The 18,816-nt window shown below is 45.0% G+C and overlaps 1 protein-coding gene across 1 annotated transcript in view; it reads left to right on the forward strand.

The window, feature by feature from the left end:
- Nucleotides 1–5,765: 5,765 nt before the first annotated feature.
- LOC142784536 (uncharacterized) overlaps nucleotides 5,766–18,816 on the forward strand; it is a 36,122-nt gene continuing 23,071 nt past the window's right edge. The window contains exons 1-2 of the mRNA XM_075882971.1: nucleotides 5,766–6,164; nucleotides 6,231–6,482. Of these exons, the coding sequence (XP_075739086.1) occupies nucleotides 5,877–6,164; nucleotides 6,231–6,482 (540 nt within the window). The 5' untranslated portion in view covers nucleotides 5,766–5,876. The remainder of the gene's footprint in view (nucleotides 6,165–6,230; nucleotides 6,483–18,816) is intronic.

The raw sequence follows: 18,816 nt of genomic DNA on the forward strand, positions 1-18,816 counted from the left end.
AGTTATATTTGGTTATAGTGGCAATGTACGGCTGGCGTCTGCAGCCTTATGCTATTAAGTGCTTCAGCGTTCCCTGGTTGGACTCCATGGTGGGTGGTCGCCATTGCTGCAGAAAAAAAGTACACTACTATGAGAACACCTGCATTTCCCCATCTCCTAGATCGTCTTCCGCTTAAGAGGGGACGCACCGATGAAATATTAATTTTCAACCAACCCAGACAATGTTTTTCGAAATTTCATGTAGTGCACAGCGAAAAGCCAACAAAACAAGCCAGAGCCATATCTCCATTTCTCGTTGCTAAATCTCTGACTGAGCTCTTTGGCTCAGGATACAAGGTTACAAAGATGGCTAGCGGAGACCTTCTCCTTGAGCTGCCAGAAAAACACCACTATGAAAAACTTGGCGGTCTCAAAGCATTTGGTAATATTCCAGTATCTGTTTCACCTCATAGATCAATGAACACCTCACGCGGAGTTGTTTCAGAAGCAGACCTTTTTGAAATGTCTGAACAGGAACTGCTTGAAGGATGGAAAGAGCAAAATGTCACGGATGTGAAACGAATCGTCATCAGACGCGACAACAAAGAAATACCTACCAAACATATAATACTCACTTTTGCATCTAGCACACTGCCTTCATCTATAGACACAGGATACATCAAACTCTCTGTCCGTCCCTACATTCCCAATCCAAGACGGTGCTGTAAATGTCAACGATTTGGTCATGGCTCGCAGAACTGCCGGGGTCAGGAAACTTGTGCAAGATGTGGTAGCCACGGCCACCCATCTGATAACTGTGTTACTACGCCTCACTGCGTGAATTGTGACGGGGAACACGCCGCGTATTCGCGTTCATGTCCTAACTGGAAGAAAGAAAAAGAAATAATCACTCTTAAAGTCAAAGAAAACATCGCATTCAAAGAAGCAAGACGAAGAGTGTCGCCATTTTACGGCGCAACATATGCTGATGCGGCGCGTCAGGGGGCAACGCCGCACCAGCCCTCGCCACCCCTTCGGCCTGCGCAGAGCGAGCCGTCGGCTGTGGCACCTGCCCCCAAGGCGGCTGTAGCCCAGGCTACACCGCCTACTCCCAAACAGAGACCGGACACTCCAGAGTCTTCGGGTCTCAAGGCCTCCCCTCACCAGGCGAGGCCCAAAATCCAAACTAACAGCCCGCACGTGCGGGCATCCAGTGCCTCCGAGGAGGCAATGGATACGTCGGCACCCTTGGTGCCGAAAGAGCGGCGTGGCTCCTTGGAGCGCGCCAAGAAAACAAAAAAGCAAATAACAGGGCCTGGTGACAGCCCTGTTAAGTGAACTCAAACTCCCCGTCTAAACAGCCACTCGCTTTTCGTACACACAGCATTATTTTACATTCACCATGAACACTCAAATTATACTATGGAACGTCAGGGGCCTTCTCAGAAACCTTGACGACATCCAAGAACTCCTACACGAACACTCACCAAAAGTGCTGTGTGTACAAGAAACACACCTTAATTCAAAACACACAAATTTTCTTCGCAAATACGTCATTTTTCGAAAGGACCGTGATGATGCCATGACATCATCCGGAGGTGTTGCCATCATAGTGAATCAAGGAATTGCATGCACACACTTACAACTCCAAACATCCCTTGAGGCAGTGGCTGTTCGAGCGGTTCTTTTTGATAAACTAATCACAATCTGCACTATTTACATCCCTCCTAGCTATCAGCTGCAAAAACGTGATTTACACTCTTTAATTGATGAACTTCCGGAGCCTTATGTTCTCCTTGGAGACTTCAATGCGCATAGCAGGCTATGGGGAGACTCTCGTTGCGACGCGCGAGGTCGACTGATTGAACAATTCCTTCTCTCGTCGAACGCATGTCTCCTAAATAGAAAAGAACCAACCTATTATAATCTCGCACATAACACCTACTCCTCCATAGACCTAAGCATAGTGTCTCCATCTCTTGTGCCTCTACTCCAGTGGAAAGCCGTCAGTAATCTGTACGGAAGTGACCACTTTCCCGTAGTTTTGAGCACAACTACAGCAACTGAGTGTACACCCCGTGTTCCCAAATGGCTCATAAACAGAGCCGACTGGGAACGGTTTCTTACCCTCGCTCGTATAGATTGGAGTGACATATGTACTTTAAGCATTGATGTTGCTGTCGACTACTTCACAGCTTTTTTGATTGATGCTGCAACAAAATACATCCCACAAACAAATGGGCACCCAGGAAAACGGCGTGTGCCACGGTGGAACTCTGAATGCCGAAACGCGCGCAAACAGCAAAACAGAGCTTGGAGGCTGCTTCGGAACTCACCGACAGCCGAAAATCTTGAAACCTTCAAAAAAATAAAGTCTCAAGGCAGGAGAACGCGTCGGCAGGCCAGAAGAGAAAGCTGGCAGAAGTTTTGTCAGGGATCAATTCATACACACAGGAGGCTAAAGTCTGGAACATGGTCGGTAGGATAGCAGGAAAACAAGTACACACACTTCCACTTGTGGACACTCGGGGTGATACCTTGGAAGATCAGGCAAACGTCCTCGGTGCACACTTCTTACAGGTGTCCAGCTCATCCCACTATACTGACACTTTCCAAAAATACAGAACAAGAATAGAAAAGCAGAAACTTGAACATAAATGCACTAGATCCGAGGCATATAACCAAGCTTTCAGTCTAGCTGAGCTGCAAATGTCTCTAAACTCCTGCAGTACTTCTGCCCCAGGTTCTGACCGTGTGGTGTATGAAATGTTAAAAAACCTACCAATCGAAACACGAAAAACCTTACTTTGTTTGTACAATGCTATCTGGTTTTCTGGCACTATCCCTACCTCCTGGAAAGAGGCTATTATTATTCCCATTTTGAAAAAGGGCAAAGACCCTTCTTTACCCTCGAGTTATAGGCCTATAGCACTTACAAGCTGCTTGTGCAAAGTCTTCGAAAAAATGATAAACTGCCGACTTGTACATTTCCTTGAAACAAATAGTTTGCTCGACCCATTTCAGTGCGTGTTTCGAGAAGGTAGATCCACCACAGACCACCTTGTTCGTATCGAGGCACAGATCAGAGACGCCTTCGTCCATAAACAATATTTTCTCTCTGTGTTCCTCGATATCGAAAAGGCTTATGATACAACATGGCGTTTCGGCATTCTAAGAGACCTTTTCCACCTTGGCGTGCGCGGAAGAATGTTTCACATAATCAAAAGTTACCTGTCAAACCGGACATTCCGTGTCCGAGTGGGCACGGTTCTTTCCCAAACATTTGTTCAGGAAACAGGCGTGCCACAAGGTGGTGTACTTAGCTGCACACTTTTTCTCATAAAAATGAATTCCTTGCGCTTGTCCATCCCTCGCAATATGTTTTATTGCACATATGTCGATGACGCCCAGCTTGGCTTTAGGTCTTGCAATCTGCCATTGTGTGAGCGGCAGGTTCAGTTAGGTTTAAACAAGCTCTCCAAATGGGCAGAGGAAAACGGATTCCGACTGAACCCACAAAAAAGCACGTGTGTTTTGTTCTCTCGAAAGAGAGGCATGCACTCGGAACCTGACATTCGACTGAACGGGCAACGTCTGTCCGTCAAAGCCGAGCATAAATTCTTAGGCCTAATCTTGGACAACAAGTTGTCCTTCGTGCCGTACATCAAGTATCTAAAAACAAAATGTTTAAAAGCCATGAATGTTTTAAAAGTGTTGTCACGTACTACTTGGGGTAGTGATAGGCAATGCCTCATGAACCTCTATAGAAGCCTCATTCGCACCCGCTTAGATTATGGGGTCGTTGTCTATCAGTCTGCTACTCAAAGTGCCTTGAAGATGCTGGACCCCGTGCACCATTTGGGCATCCGCCTTTCTACGGGTGCTTTTCGCACCAGCCCCGTAGAAAGCCTTTACGTTGAGTCAAATGAGTGGTCGCTTCATCTGAAAAGAACCTACATGTCCTTTGTTTACTTCCTTAAGGTGAAAGAAGACAAGGAGCACCCCTCATACTCTACAATTAATGATTTGTCGAGCTCAACTCTGTTTCAAAACAGGCCTTCGATGAGGCAGCCCTTCTCAGTTCGCCTGAAGTGTCTAGCTCAAGAAACTGCAGTGTCACTTGAACACAGTTTAATGGCTCCTGTAGCATACCCGCCACAGTGGCAGTGGCAGACTATAGACTGCGATGTGTCTTTCCTAGAAGTTACAAAACATGCACCTATTGCCCATATCCGAACATACTTTTTGGAACTTCAACACAAATACACACGTCCTGAGTTCTTCACAGATGCCTCCAAGACTAACTCCTCTGTGTCCTACGCTGCTGTCGGCCCATCCTTTTCGGATGCTGGCCCTCTACATCCACGCACAAGTATCTTCACAGCGGAAGCTTACGCGATACTTGTGGCAGCTAAACACATAAAACAATTACAAATACAAAAAGCAGTAATTTATACAGACTCCCTCAGTGTAGTAACGGCTCTGCACACTCTTAAAAAACACAAAAACCCAGTCCTTGTCTCACTTTACTCCATTTTATGCACACTCTACACACTCAAACAACATGTTGTAGTGTGCTGGGTGCCAGGGCACCGTGAGATTCAAGGCAACGTGAGGGCGGATCAGCTCGCTGCTTCCGTCCATGAGAGCACCGCCATTACATCCATATCAATCCCGGCCCTTGATCTTAAGCCGTCTCTCAAGCGAAACCTCCGGGACTACTGGCAGAGCAAGTGGGATACACATACACAAAACAAACTACACGTTATCAAGCCACACCTTGGCCATTGGCCACCAGTATCAAAATCACGTCTAACAGAGGTAACACTAACAAGACTCAGGATAGGACACATATACACGACACACACACATCTTTTGTCCGGTGGTGATCCACCATTGTGTGATAAATGTGGTGAGACATTAACAGTTCTTCACGTTTTAATTCAATGTAAACATTTAGACACTCTAAGAAGACAACACTTCCCACTATCCTACCGACAACATATACCTTTACACCCTTCAATGTTCGTCGGTAGGGAACCGCTTTTTAGTCACAAATCATTATTAGCATTTTTAAAGGAAATTCATAATTTTCATATCATATACCCGGGCATACCGTAGCACGACCTCTCTAGAGAGGTTTTTGCTGCGGTGGCTACACAGGAAAGCACTTGCCTCACGGCCCTTGCACGCAAGGGTACTAACGTGTGAGGTACTTGTGCTAATGCCATACATATCCACCATCGTCTTATTATCACCAACTTTTGTCATCATTCACACCACACACATCTTTCACGGCATGGTCATCATTTTATTACTTGTATGTTTTTACCCGCCTTATCGCGAGGAATTTTATGGCCCTTATACAGCCGCTTATCACAATTATTGTTCATATTTTTAGTAAGATGAAATGGCGCTCTTTGGCGAACAAATGGCCCTTGCGCCAAAAACACCATACATCATCATCATCTTTAGTTAAAGCATCGGGACGATGCCTTTTTTCAGAGGGGGACAATGGCACGTTCCATTTCCCAAATTTTCGTTATCGTCCCAAAACACCACATGATTCTCAGCGCAAACCGCGCCTGCAGTTTTCCAGAAGGTTCCTGACTGTAGTAGATCATTTCGATAAGATCACGCCCACTGTGCGAACGGTACAGATTGTTCTGGAACCTGCGCCACCACCAGCGATAACGCTAGAACATTCGATGGCAAGAGTATAAATGCCGACGCGCTTCGCCACTTGTCAGTAGTTGTTGATCGAAGGCCGACGCTCTGTTCGCCGCTATCAGTCCGAGACTGCTATCTGTGCGATACTGCTGCTGTAATTGGACTTTCCTTTTACCGGGCACAGGTTCGCCCAAATAAACAGTTATGGGCACGGCGGCACCCGAAGCATGCAGAACGCTAATCCCTTCTTGTATGTAGTACAGATCGGCACTTTCCTGCTGCTGATACCGGCGGGGCATGAAGAAGCGGGCAAACCGACGACAGCCTGGACAGCAAATCCAGGCCGTGATAAAGCCCGCCACGTGCAACACGTGCCGGTTGGTATGGATGGCCGGCCCTACAAGTTGGACCCGTTGGGTTCAGCGACGTACAGCACCGACGCCATCTTCAGCGCCCCCTCGGTGCCTCACTCAACGTCGACAACCCTGGATATAAATACGGCCCCCCAAGCGACGGTGATTAATGGGCATGGCGGCACCCGAAGCATGCAGAGCGCTAATCCCTTCTTGTATGTCGTACAGATCGGCACTTTCCTGCTGCTGATACCGGCGGGGCATGAAGAAGCGGGCAAACCGACGACAGCGTGGACAGCAAATCCAGGCCGTGATAAAGCCCGCCACGTGCAACACGCGCCGGTTGGTATGGATGGCCGGCCCTACAAGTTGGACCCGTTGGGTTCAGCGACGTACTGCGCCGACGCCATCTTCAGCGCCCCCTCGGTGCCTCACTCAACGTCGAGAACCCTGGATATAAATACGGCCCCCCAAGCGACGGTGATTAATGGGCACGGCAGCACCCGAAGCACGCAGAGCGCTAATCCCTTCTTGTATGTCGTACATGTGAGAAAACGCTACGGCGAATGCACGCGTTCTGACTGCCTCTTCTTGATTGTGCTGCCGTGCCCAAGGGTGCTTTGTGATCCCTTGTGTAACTTGTCCTGCTATTTGAGGGACCTGTTATTACTAGCAGGTGACGTCGAGACAAACCCCGGGCCCGACTTAAAACAAATTTCTCAACAACTAACGCAAATTGCTGGTGATATTAAAGAAATTAAAGAAGAACGACTAACCGCTATTGAGTCCAAATTAGAAAAACTGGCTGCCTTAGATGAAAAAATACTGGACTGCACCACAAAAGTTTCCGCCTTAGAAAAAGTAGCATCAGGCCTAGAATTAAAGCTGGATGAATTAGAAAACCGGTCAAGAAGAAGTAACTTGATAGTGTATGGCATCCCTGAGGATGAAAAAGAAGACGAGGAATCACTAGAGCAAGTAATAAACAATACAGTTGTGAAAGGTGTTCTGAAAATTGAACCTGTTTCAATCGAAAGGATACATCGGCTCGGTAAACCAAGCGCGAACAAAACTAGACCAATAATTTTCAAACTCCTTGATGATCGAGACAAAACAAAGATTTTGAAAAACTGTCATAAACTAAAGGATACCGACATATCAATTAGTGAAGGCTTTTCCCAGTGTGTGCGTAATATAAGGAAAAAAATTGTGCGACTCGGCGAAACCAAACAAGAAATCCGGGCAAAGGGTACATCTTGTCTACGACAAAATTAGTATAGACCGTATTCTTTATCGCTGGGATGACACCGTAAACGATAAAGTGATGATTGGCGAGGCGAAAAATCCCTCAACTGGAAAAAAAAAAAAAACCTGCCAAGCAACGGGCCGGCGTCTCGCACACGAAACCGCCCCAGTTGAGGTTTTTAAATGTGAATTGCCGAAGTGTCTTAAACAAATTAGAATCTCTTGAATGCCTACTTCTCGACCTTGAGCCAGACTTTGTTGCTTTAACCGAAACCTGGTTAAATAATGACATTTCAGATAGTGAAGTAACGCCCCCAAATTACAATATAATACGGAAGGACAGACCGACGCGAGGCGGTGGAGTAGCGTTAATGATAAAACGCGAAATACAATACACTGTGCTGCCAGAGGTTGAAGGTGTAGAAGCTGTCTTTTTGAAACTAAAATTTGGCTTTCGCACAACAATTGTGGGCTGCTGCTATCGCAGTCCTACTTCTGGTGAAGATAGCATGCAATCGCTCTACAACTACATTGAACAAAACGTACAAAGCGCAAGATTCATCTTGTTGGGTGATTTTAACCTTCCTAATATCGACTGGCAATCCATGAAATTTCATTCCGCATGCTCAGATGTCCTTATCGACACAATGCTGCGATTTAATCTTCACCAAGTAGTCAACCAACCAACACGTGTCCAGGGAGAAACTTCAAATATTCTTGACCTTATATTCTTGAGTAACCACTTCCCAGCCGATGAAACAAAGATTGAAGTTATGGATGGCATATCTGATCACAAGCTCACTTTGTGCACTGTCCCCTTTCGTGATAAAATAGAACCAACGAACATAAAAATTACTTACCCGGATTTTAAATATGCCGACGACACCAGCATACTAAATTATCTAATTATAAAGTTTCCGTCCTTCGAAGAATTGTCGAATGATAGTTCCACGACCATTGAAATATTATGGTCTCAGTTAAAAGAAATTATGCACCACTGTATTAATACCTTTGTACCTCTTAGAGTGAAAAAAATTAAGAAACACAACCCGTGGATAACACGTGAGGTAATAAATGCGAAACGCAAAGTAAAGCGAATACGAAAGAGAATGAAACGAAAACCCGGAGCAGTAACAGTAAATAATTTGACTGCTGCTGTGAGTGACCTAAAAACAAAAATCAAAACAGCGAAGAGCAACTATTTCACTAAAACGTTGCCAAACTTTCTAAAAAATTCACCCAGCAAGTTTTGGAGCTACCTAAAGCCTGCAAAAAACAACAAAAGCAACACACCCCCAGAAAAAGATAACCCAATCACTGCAGACAAAATGAACAACTATTTCAAGTCTGTATTCACTGTCGATGACGGAAACATTCCAGACATCGACACTAGTGCGGAAGGTACCCTGGAATCGATTATTGTCAATGAGGCCGGTGTCATAAATCTCTTGTTAAACTTGGACACAAAAAAAAGGAGCAGGGCCTGACAACATTCCTAACATCTTTCTTGTAAGATATGCAGAGGTGCTAGCTAAATATCTGTGCGTCATGTTTAACAAATCACTATCAACGTGCTCTTTACCTGTGGAGTGGAAAAAGGCCAAAGTTGTTCCTGTGCATAAAGGAGGATGCGGAAATGATATATCTAACTTTAGACCTATATCCCTGACATGTACAATCTGTAAAATCTTGGAGCACATAATTCTTAAACAAATAACTGTTTTCTTAGAAGAAAAACGTATATTATCTCCCTATCAGCATGGCTTTCGCCGAGGTTTTTCAACCATAACTCAATTAGTGGAATTAACACATGAGGTATCCCAGAGTATTGACAACCAAAAACAAACTGATCTAATCTTCCTCGACTTTGCCAAAGCATTCGACAAGGTATCACACAAGAAACTACTTCAAAAACTTGAGGCCACCTTAGGAAATTCTACTGTTCTTAACTGGATCAAAAATTATCTTACTGATCGTACACAGTATGTGGAATTTAACGATGAAACCTCTGCTACCACCTCCGTCACATCTGGAGTTCAGCAGGGCTGTGTGCTGGCGCCAATTTCGTTTCTTCTCTCTATTAATGATTTGCCTACAAATATTAAGGAAAAAATCAAATTATTCGCGGATGACTGCGTGCTATATCGAGAAATAAACTCAACGGAGGACCATGTAGCTTTAAATAGTGCTTTACAAGATGTTTCCTGCTGGTGCCGTAAATGGCAGATGTCACTTAATGCAAACAAGTGTACAATTTTATCAGTAAGTCGAAAAAAAAACTAGGTCAAATTTCCTTTACACCATTAATGACATTCCCATAACTAGAGTAAGTCAGCATAAATATCTTGGAATTATTATAACTGAAGATCTAAGATGGGATGCACACATAAGTTACGTTACTTCAGCTGCACTACGCCGCTTGTTTACACTCAGATACCGGCTTCGCCAGGCCTCGCCTTCTCTAAAACTGCTTGCATACACTTCCCTTGTGCGACCATTACTTGAATACGGTAATACTATTTGGTCACCATTCACAAAACAGCAAATCACGAAACTGGAAGGAATACAAAGGAAAGCTATGAAGTTCATTTACAACAAGTACAGACATACAGATTCTCCGACTAAACTAATGAAAAAAGCTGGATTACTTACTCTAATGAATAGAACAAGGTTAGCACGTGCAAAATTCATACATGAATTAATACATGGTCATTTAAACATTGATGTATCCGCCTATCTTACGTTTGATCAAACTAGAACAACACGCCAAAAACACCCAATGAGACTTAACGAATACTCCTTCAACACAAACTGCTTTAAGTACTCATTCTTTCCGTTAGCCACTAATGAATGGAATAAACTGGATCCGAGTATCTCCAGCACTACCGAATTAGCAAAATTTCTAACCCTTGTCGAAAATGAACTTTGTATTATGCAAACGGAATCACCTGGTTGATTTTAATATGTGTGTTCGTGTGAACATTGTACGAGCGAAGTATCATGTCATCATATTTTTTCTTTAAGCAATTCTTAGTACTGAATCCAGGTGAAGAGAAATCGCTCTGTTGATTCTTGAACATGTTTCTGTTTTTCAGTGTGTATAAATTTGCCCTTCCTTGAAATACTTCGCCATATTGTAGGGTAGTTTCTTATTGCTGTAATTTCTTGTTGTGTTTCTTGATGCATATGCCAATATGTCAACCAATGTGTCAACCAAGTCGCTGCATTTATTTTCTTCTGACAACTTTTCTTTACACTAATGTTTTATGCCTTCTTTGATCTGAAATTGTTAAATGATCCGATTCTGTTAGTTTCATTCTGTACTTTATCGCGATGTATGTCTTTATTGTGTACCTATTCGAATTTTTATGTTCACGCCCTTCCTGCTCAAATCCCTGATGGGATTGGCAGTATGTCGAAATAAATAAATAAATAAATAAATCCCAACACGAAGTCTCCTGTCTTCGGCCACATCACGACCTCGTGACAGTATGGTACCTGGGTTGCTCAAGACGACAGTTTTTATTTCGTGAACATGTGCCTAGAAAAGTACAATTTACTAGAAATTCACGCTTTACGCAGATAGCGGTGATCAGAGCATTGGTCGTCGGTAATATGATCTGCGCGAAGGCACGTCGCCATATATACCCGTGGCATCGAACATCGTCCATATTGTAGGTGTCTCAAGCTAATCAGAAGATTATAAAATAATCTAGAATTTTCGTAGACTGCCAAGCGTGCTTTGCGCAAGGCAATTGATTTATATGAGGTGTTCAACGTTTCAAAACCACCATATGATTATGAGAGGTGCCGAAGTGGAGGACTCCAGAAATTATGACAACATGGGGTTCTTTAAAATGCACCCAAATCTGAACACAAGGGTCTACAGCATTTTCGCCTCTATCGAAAATGCAGCGGCCACAGGCGGGATTCGATCGCATGACCTGCGGGTCAGCAGCCGAGTACCTTAGCTACTGAATCACAATGGCGGTGTCTTTGCGCAAGACAGTGACATAAAAATACAAGCGAAATGGCAGTGTAATAATGTTGTGATAAAATTTCAGCAGATGCGACAGGCTGCACTGTGGATGCTATTTTCATACAGAATGGTCAGTGGGTAGCCACGCGTTGCTAGGTGGATCGACGTCTTTGGGTATTTCGAGTAGGCTAAGTTTTTACCTAAAACATACGGCGTGACGACAGCACTCACGTTGACTGTAAATTTTAGTGAAACAATGTGCACGCTTCGGTTGGCTGATATGCATATTATTAAGAAGCTGTTGTGTAGTCCTCAAAGGTTAAGAACATCAATGGTCGAGCGAACCTTCACTATCGCGTGCTGGATGAAAGGAATACATCTATGTAATGTTTACAGCCAGCCTATAGACCGCAACTGACGGTGTGGGCCAACATTACTCCTGTAAGTCTATATATTTAGGGTTGTATCCGTTACAGTAAAAAGTAACTAAGTACGTTACTCGTTACTCTAATAAAAAAAGGGGAACGTTTCACGGCTCCACGTTCTATATATACATAAAAAAGGTAACGCATTACCATTACCGTAACCAAAAAAAAACATAACGAATGTTACCTCTGCCGTAGCTCCGGAATCATCAGTTTTAATCAACGTGTCTTTGCTGCAGAAACCCACAATGAGAATTTTTAAATTTCAAATTTATGTTTCACACATACTAACCCAAGCAAGGATTATACTCAACGTTCAATTAACGAGAATTATTTGTACAAATGTGCTGAACCTTAGCAATGTTATATAGAGGCTTAATGACGCCTGCCCATGTGATGGCTTCTGACTCTGCAGTGACCCAGGGTGAAACCATTTTTTTTTTCATTGGAGCATTATACACAAAGTGAGGTTCGATAATCTACGGTATTCACAAAGAAGCTATCATTGAACTCTAAAGAAATTTACAAGAATCGGCCTTTTCTTGATCCTTCAGCACATTCAATAAAGCATGTCGAAATCGGTACTGTTGGTCCTAGCAACCGAAATGGCCCGCCGTGCGCCAGTAGGCAATCACGGAGGCCTACGGAGGACTACATTGGTGCCTTTTTATTGGGGAGGGGGGTATTGGGAGATGTCGTGGGGAGGAGGGGGGGCACTTGCAAGTTTGTGACACCAGATGTGGCTTGCAGACGCGTAAGTCTAGAAAAATCACGAAGGGGGACACACATCTTGCAATAGCAGTCATATTGTTTTAATATTTTGCAGGTTTTATTTTTGTTTATATAAGAAATAAACTCATGCCTAGAAATCAAATTGACAAACGAACGTAGGTTCCAAGCACTCGTAATTGCATTCTTCTATTGAGCCTTTTCCGGAACCAGTTGAGAGTGGCAGTTGCGATTTCAATTGTCTCACACACCTGATGGGTATTGAGCACGTGTACACGCTACAAAAAAGCATTAAAAAGTTGAATGTTTTATACATACTTATCAAGCATTCTTATTTGTGACGTTTTTCAGATAAATTTTGATGGGGCCCACTTGCAAGGGGTGTCTCCCTCCCTTGACCGAGCACAAAGAGGTCGGGGAGTCAACGTTCTCTGCAGGCGTGGTCAACGGGCGTCCAGGTCATGACCAGTATGGACTGTGCATCTGAGACAATATTGCATTTGCTCTCGTCTTCACATATGGCCATTGACAGGTTTTTGTCTTGGGGGGGCGGGGGGGTATCACGGCTGAGGGAGGGGGTCGTGTTGCTGTCGCTAGAGTGGGTAGCAAGTGCTGGTGCAGCTTGAAGGGGTCAAGTGCCCCTTTTGCACCACGCTGATGTCTACACTTCATTCATTGAACACAACGGTGAGGACTAGTTGACTAAATTCGCAGATTTGTTTTCTTCCGCATCTTATACCGCTACATAAAACATTCTCATATTGTGAAAAGTAGGTATTTCGATTCTTTGAAGGAAAGTAACATTCAAGGCATGACAGATACTCAAACGAGCGGTTTCCTGCAATCGCAATAAAAAAACTCGTAGCAAAGGTGCTTCTTTTTTCGTGCAGCGTACAATGTAAAAGTGAGATCCAGTTCGGAAAAAGCGAACTGAGTGACGTGCGTTGGTGCTTGCTCAATGTTCAATGAAAGAAGGTTTCATGAAGTATGACGTAGCCAACAACAGAAACAAACTGCCGCATCTTAAAAAAAAACAAGAAAAGTGCTGCACATTCGTGGTAGAACATGGACATAAATTGAAATACGCGTTTTTTATTATGAAACCGAAATAAAAACTACTTATCAAAACGCTTTGCATTCATAGTGATGTCGACACAACTTTGTAGTGTCATTAGGGCTATTTGGATGAAGATCCCTGAAATTCAACTAATTCAGCAACCTCTGGCAGAAGAACCTTTTGAAATTTTAGTTTCGGTTTCCGCGCCGCCGGCGCCACCGCCGCCGATGAAAATAGGCCGCGCGCCGCCGCCGATGAATTAACTGGCGTGCGCCGACAACGCTGCCGCCGCCAACTCTGAACGACCCCCACGCTGCCGCCGGTCGAAATCACCTCGGCGCACACCTCTACTCTAAACAGTGCCTGGGGAATGGCTCGCGCTCCCAGCGCAGTTGGCCTGCCTTCAGTTTTGAGCAAGCGCCGCGCGGTGGCGCTCGCGACTGAGACCTCTTCGCGACTGAGACTATTAGAGGGAAGTGGGTTGGACTTCAACCTCTCTTTAGTCAAACAAGGAAAACTTATTGATCAGGCACTACCAGCATTAATGTACGCAGATGATATAGTGCTAATGGCCAACTACAATGAAGATTTGCAGAGATTGATGGACATCTGCAGTAATGAGGGAGATAGGTTAGATTTTAGATTGAGTAAGGAAAAATCAGCAGTCATGATTTTCAATGACAACGAAGGTAGTGAGCTTAGGATACAGGAGGTCACGCTAGAGATAACAGATAAATACAAATATCTGGGCGTATGGATAAGCAATGGGACCGAGTACCTGAAGGAACACGAAATATACGTGACGACTAAAGGTAACAGGAATGCAGCGGTAATGAAAAACAGGGCACTGTGGAATTACAATGAGTATAATGTTGTGAGAGGAATATGAAAAGGGGTCATGGTTCCTGGTCTGACGTTGGGCAATGCGGTCTTGTGCATGAGATCAGAAGTTCAAGCAAGATTAGAAATTAAGCAACGTGAAATAGGTAGGCTTGCTTTAGGAGCTCACGGGAATACACCAAATCAGGGAGTACAAGGTGACATGGGATGGACATCATTTGAGGGCAGGGAAGCTAGCTGCAAGACAAAACTTGAGAAGCGATTGAGAGAAACGGGGGAGGAGCGTTGGGCTAGGAAGGTTTTCAGCTGCTTGTACATAAAAAATGTCGATACAAAATGGAGGAAGCGAAGTAGGAAGTTGACTGGTAAATACTTAGAAAACAGTAGGTGGCCAAACCAAAAAGAACTATCGGTTAAGAAGAAAGTGAAGGAAACGGAGACTGGCATGTGGAAAATGGGCATGATTAAGAAGTCCGCACTAGAGATCTATCGAACTTTTAAGCAGGAAATTGCCAAGGAAAGGATCTATGATAATACTCGGGGTAGTTCCCTACTGTTTGAGGCAAGGACGGGAGTACTGCGAACCAAGACATATCGGGCCAAATACGAAGGGGTAGACACAGTATGCAGTGCGTGTGGAGAGGAAGAAGAAACTGCCGAACACTTGATAATGTTCTGTAAAGGGCTTCACCCTATAGTTCAGGATGATGGCGCAGAGGTTTCAAAGCACTGGGGTTTAGGGACCGGGAGGGCAAAATAGACTTTAAGCAAGTAGACCTAACTAGAAGGAGGTTATCTGATTGGTGGGTAAAGTCAAGGCACGAGTGAAAATTAAACTCTTCACTGCAAAGTACGAATCCTCAAACTCACTTTTTAAGAAAAAATAAATATAGTTTTGGGTTCATTAAGTATTGCGGCTTGGTGGCGCTAGCCACCACTCGATCTAAAGGCTACAGCCATATCCAACCATTCATCCATCCATTCATCCATTATCACGGCAGCGGGCGGTACCAGCTAAGCGTTTTTCATCTGCGGCCCATAGGGGCGCTTCAGTCGAGAATTCTTCGAGACCTGCAACTGTGCATCACTGTTTCTGAGGCCATGCAAAGTGTACCGTTGTTGCACCGTCAGCCACAAGTGACGCTAGCGATTGAGAACATTTTCAGAATGAAGAAAGGAAAGGATGTGGCAGCTGTTTTTCTTCTCATGCGGCAGGCATCTTCCTAGAGGAGGCGTTGCCGCGTTGGTACAACTTAGTAGTACACACATTTGCCTAGTCTTCGTACTTGCGGGTGGCGAATCGTACTAGCGGCTGCGTTTATTGCTGTGTTTCGGTTTTGTTATGAAAGAAAGATTGACCCATTTTGAACTTCGTGAGCCTATTTGGAAAGTAAGCCTAAAAAAATAAAATGGTGAAGCACAACCGCTGAACATTTGCTAATACTTGTTTTGTAAAAAACAGCTCAAAGCCACACGAACACACACGGAGCCAAAAGCAGGCCAGAAGTACTAATATTAGACAAATGTGTGTACTACCCATCATTCCACTGCTCGCTGAAGAGCCGTGCGTTGCAGCTCCCGTAGACACTAGCGCCAGAGTTCCCTCTAGTAAGTATTGTGGGAAAGTCTATCAGGCCGACATCTCTGCCTTCTAATATATTCTCACTCTCTCTCTCTATGGCTAGAAGAGAAGGTGTCAGCATCGTCACAGCCGCCGGCCGCGCCTTGAAAGTAGGCGTGCTGGTATTTCATCTCCCCGTGGAAATGCGCGCAAGTCGCCAACGTGATCGGTCGAGAGCGCTTGCCAGCCGCTAGCGCAGCACTTTTAGTCGCTTGCTCATGTGCTCGCAAGTCGCAGCGTTTTCGCTTTTCCTATTTGGACTTGTTCGGGATCAATACGTGTCAATGTGACCATGCAACAGTGATGAGTAAACAGCAAAGACAATACTTTGCTCCTGGATGCAATGCGGTATATGCTTCGGCCCGCGAGCAAGGGAAGAAAGCGTTTCTCTTCTCTGCTACCGCCGACAATGAACAGAGCAAGGCCTGGAAGCGTACGATTACTCGCGTTAACAAACCACTGGAAAAGAACTGCTTTGTTTGCAAAGCATACTTCGACGAAAGATTCATCGTCCGTAGCTACAAGCATGTTATCGACGGGTTCTTAGCAACTTGGGAAAAGGTTGTGCTGTGTTGGGGGCTGGCTGGTCCCGACGAAGCAGAAAAAGAAGACGGCCGACGGAGACGTACGCGGCGGGCGGGGACGCCGACCAGCCCAAACACGCTGGTTGGCGCGGAACGCCGAAGGAAGGAACAACAACCGCACTCCACGGTTACCCAACACACACTGATTTTATTTTACAGTCGCCTTGAAACCCTGGATTAAGGTCCCTAGATGCCAGAGCGGCGCCTCCTGGCATCCTCACATGTCATTGCGAAACCGAAACCCAGAACACAACAACCATCCCCTCCTCGAAAAAAGTTCACCTATACACTGTTTATATTTATACATGATCGATACAAAAGTATATACAAGGTATGTACGTTAGAACACATGAAAATTCGGAGCACGGCACACCGAACTCACACACTACGAGACCTGAAAATGCATTGACAAACAAAAAAATGTACACAATTGTTCAGAACAAGAGTTTTACATCCCATAGTCTTCGAAGGACGCGGCTTCTGCCGCTTCCGCTTAGGGCGGGCCCTTTTGGGTGTAGAATCAGGTGTGTCTGCACCTTGGTCACTTGTGCTCTGATGTGACACGTCAAGAGCAGTGGAAGATTGTGAAGGCTCTGAACGAGCGTTAAAATTCGCGGTCTCATCAGAGCTCACAGCATGAGCTTCGGAAGAATTTTGCGGACCGAAGACCGGTTCAACGGTCTCAGCCGTATTTGAAGGTTCGAAGTGAACCGTATGGCTTAGTGTACTTGAACCAGCGACACCCACTGGTAACTCCTCCACCCTAGAAGAACTGCCTCTACATGGAGGCCACATGTGATAATCTGATGGATAGTTGAAAGGCGCGGACAGAACGTGATGGGGAAGACTTTTAGGTGTTGAAGGCAAATCCCTATGTAAAATAACAAGGCGCGAAGCATTCCAGATGTTACCATCACTTAAGCGAAGATAAGTGGGGCTAACCTGGCCCAATATTTCGTAAGGACCTCGATACTTGGGGCGCTTGCCTGGCACACGAACCTTGACTAGATCTCCAGTGCGAACTCTGGACTGCTTTGCACCTCGACGGGTGTCGACATACTTTTTCATTGCTTGTTGCTGAGAAAAAACCCTGGTACGGATTTGATCAGGAGAAGACACTGCTATGTTACGAGGCAAAGAGTCTATGTCGAGAGCAACTCTCGGTTGCCTACCGTGGGCAACCGAGAGTTGAGCAGGAGACACTCCAGTGGTGCTTTGTGGTGTGAACCTGTGCGAAGCTAAACATTCAGTCAAGACTTGCTTGAGGGGACGGTGCTCTAATTGGGCGATCTGGATATGTTCCTTCTGAACGCGATTAAAGCACTCGATTTGCCCATTTGATTGGGGATAGAAAACTGATGACCTCAAGTGCTGAATTCCTCGTTGTGAAAGAAAAGCCTCGAAATGTTGTGACTGAAACTGTGGACCATTGTCCGTAACTATGGCATCAGGAAAACCTTCCAGGCTGAAGATTGAAGACAGAAACTCAATAATGACCTCAGAAGTAACCGTATGTGTGAAACAAAGCTCTGGCCATTTGGAATGGTAGTCGATGAGAGAAACAATGAACCGGGCATTTTGCGGAACATTATGCAAAGGACCGATGATGTCCATGCCGAGTTTCTGCCAAGGCTGATCAGGCCACCGGACTGGCTGCAACGGAGAAAATGCAAGTTTAGTGGACTTGTCAGCTGCCTGACCTATATGTCAGTTGTAAACTGTATGCTCGACCTGCTTGTCTAAGGCTGGCCACCAGTACCTGTCTCGGAGATTCTGTTTGGTGCGGACAATGCCTGGATGGGCCTCATGGGCAAGCTGTATCAGCTTGTTACGGAAAGAAGCAGGGGGAATCACGCGTTCATCGCGGAAAAGCAAGTCCTCGACACAAGACAGTTCCTGTCGGACTGCGAAGTAAGGCAAGAATTCAGGAGCAAGAGCACATTTGGAAGGCCATCCTTCACGTAAATATTTGAGAACTTGAGACAAAGTGGAATCTGCAGCTGTAGCTGCCTGAAGCTCAGCTTTAGTAATGCAGGAAGTAACTAATGAAACAACTTTCTCATCCCGCTCTTCAGTAACCGGTATCTGAAGAGGAAGGCGCGACAGTGCATCAGCAACCACGTTATTAGAACCTTTACAATATTGAACACTGAAATTATAAATAATGAGTTTGGCACACCAACGGGAAATGCGAATGGGGCGGCGGCCTTCGGGTCCTGCAGAAAGAAGAGCAACTAGTGCTTGGTGGTCTGTACGTAATGTGAAGTGCCGGCCCCACAAGTAAACATGCCATTCCTCACAGGCAAAGAGACACGCGAGAGCTTCACGCTTTCC

The sequence above is a fragment of the Rhipicephalus microplus genome, chromosome 2 (assembly GCF_043290135.1).
Source record: "Rhipicephalus microplus isolate Deutch F79 chromosome 2, USDA_Rmic, whole genome shotgun sequence".
NCBI lineage: Eukaryota > Metazoa > Arthropoda > Arachnida > Ixodida > Ixodidae > Rhipicephalus > Rhipicephalus microplus.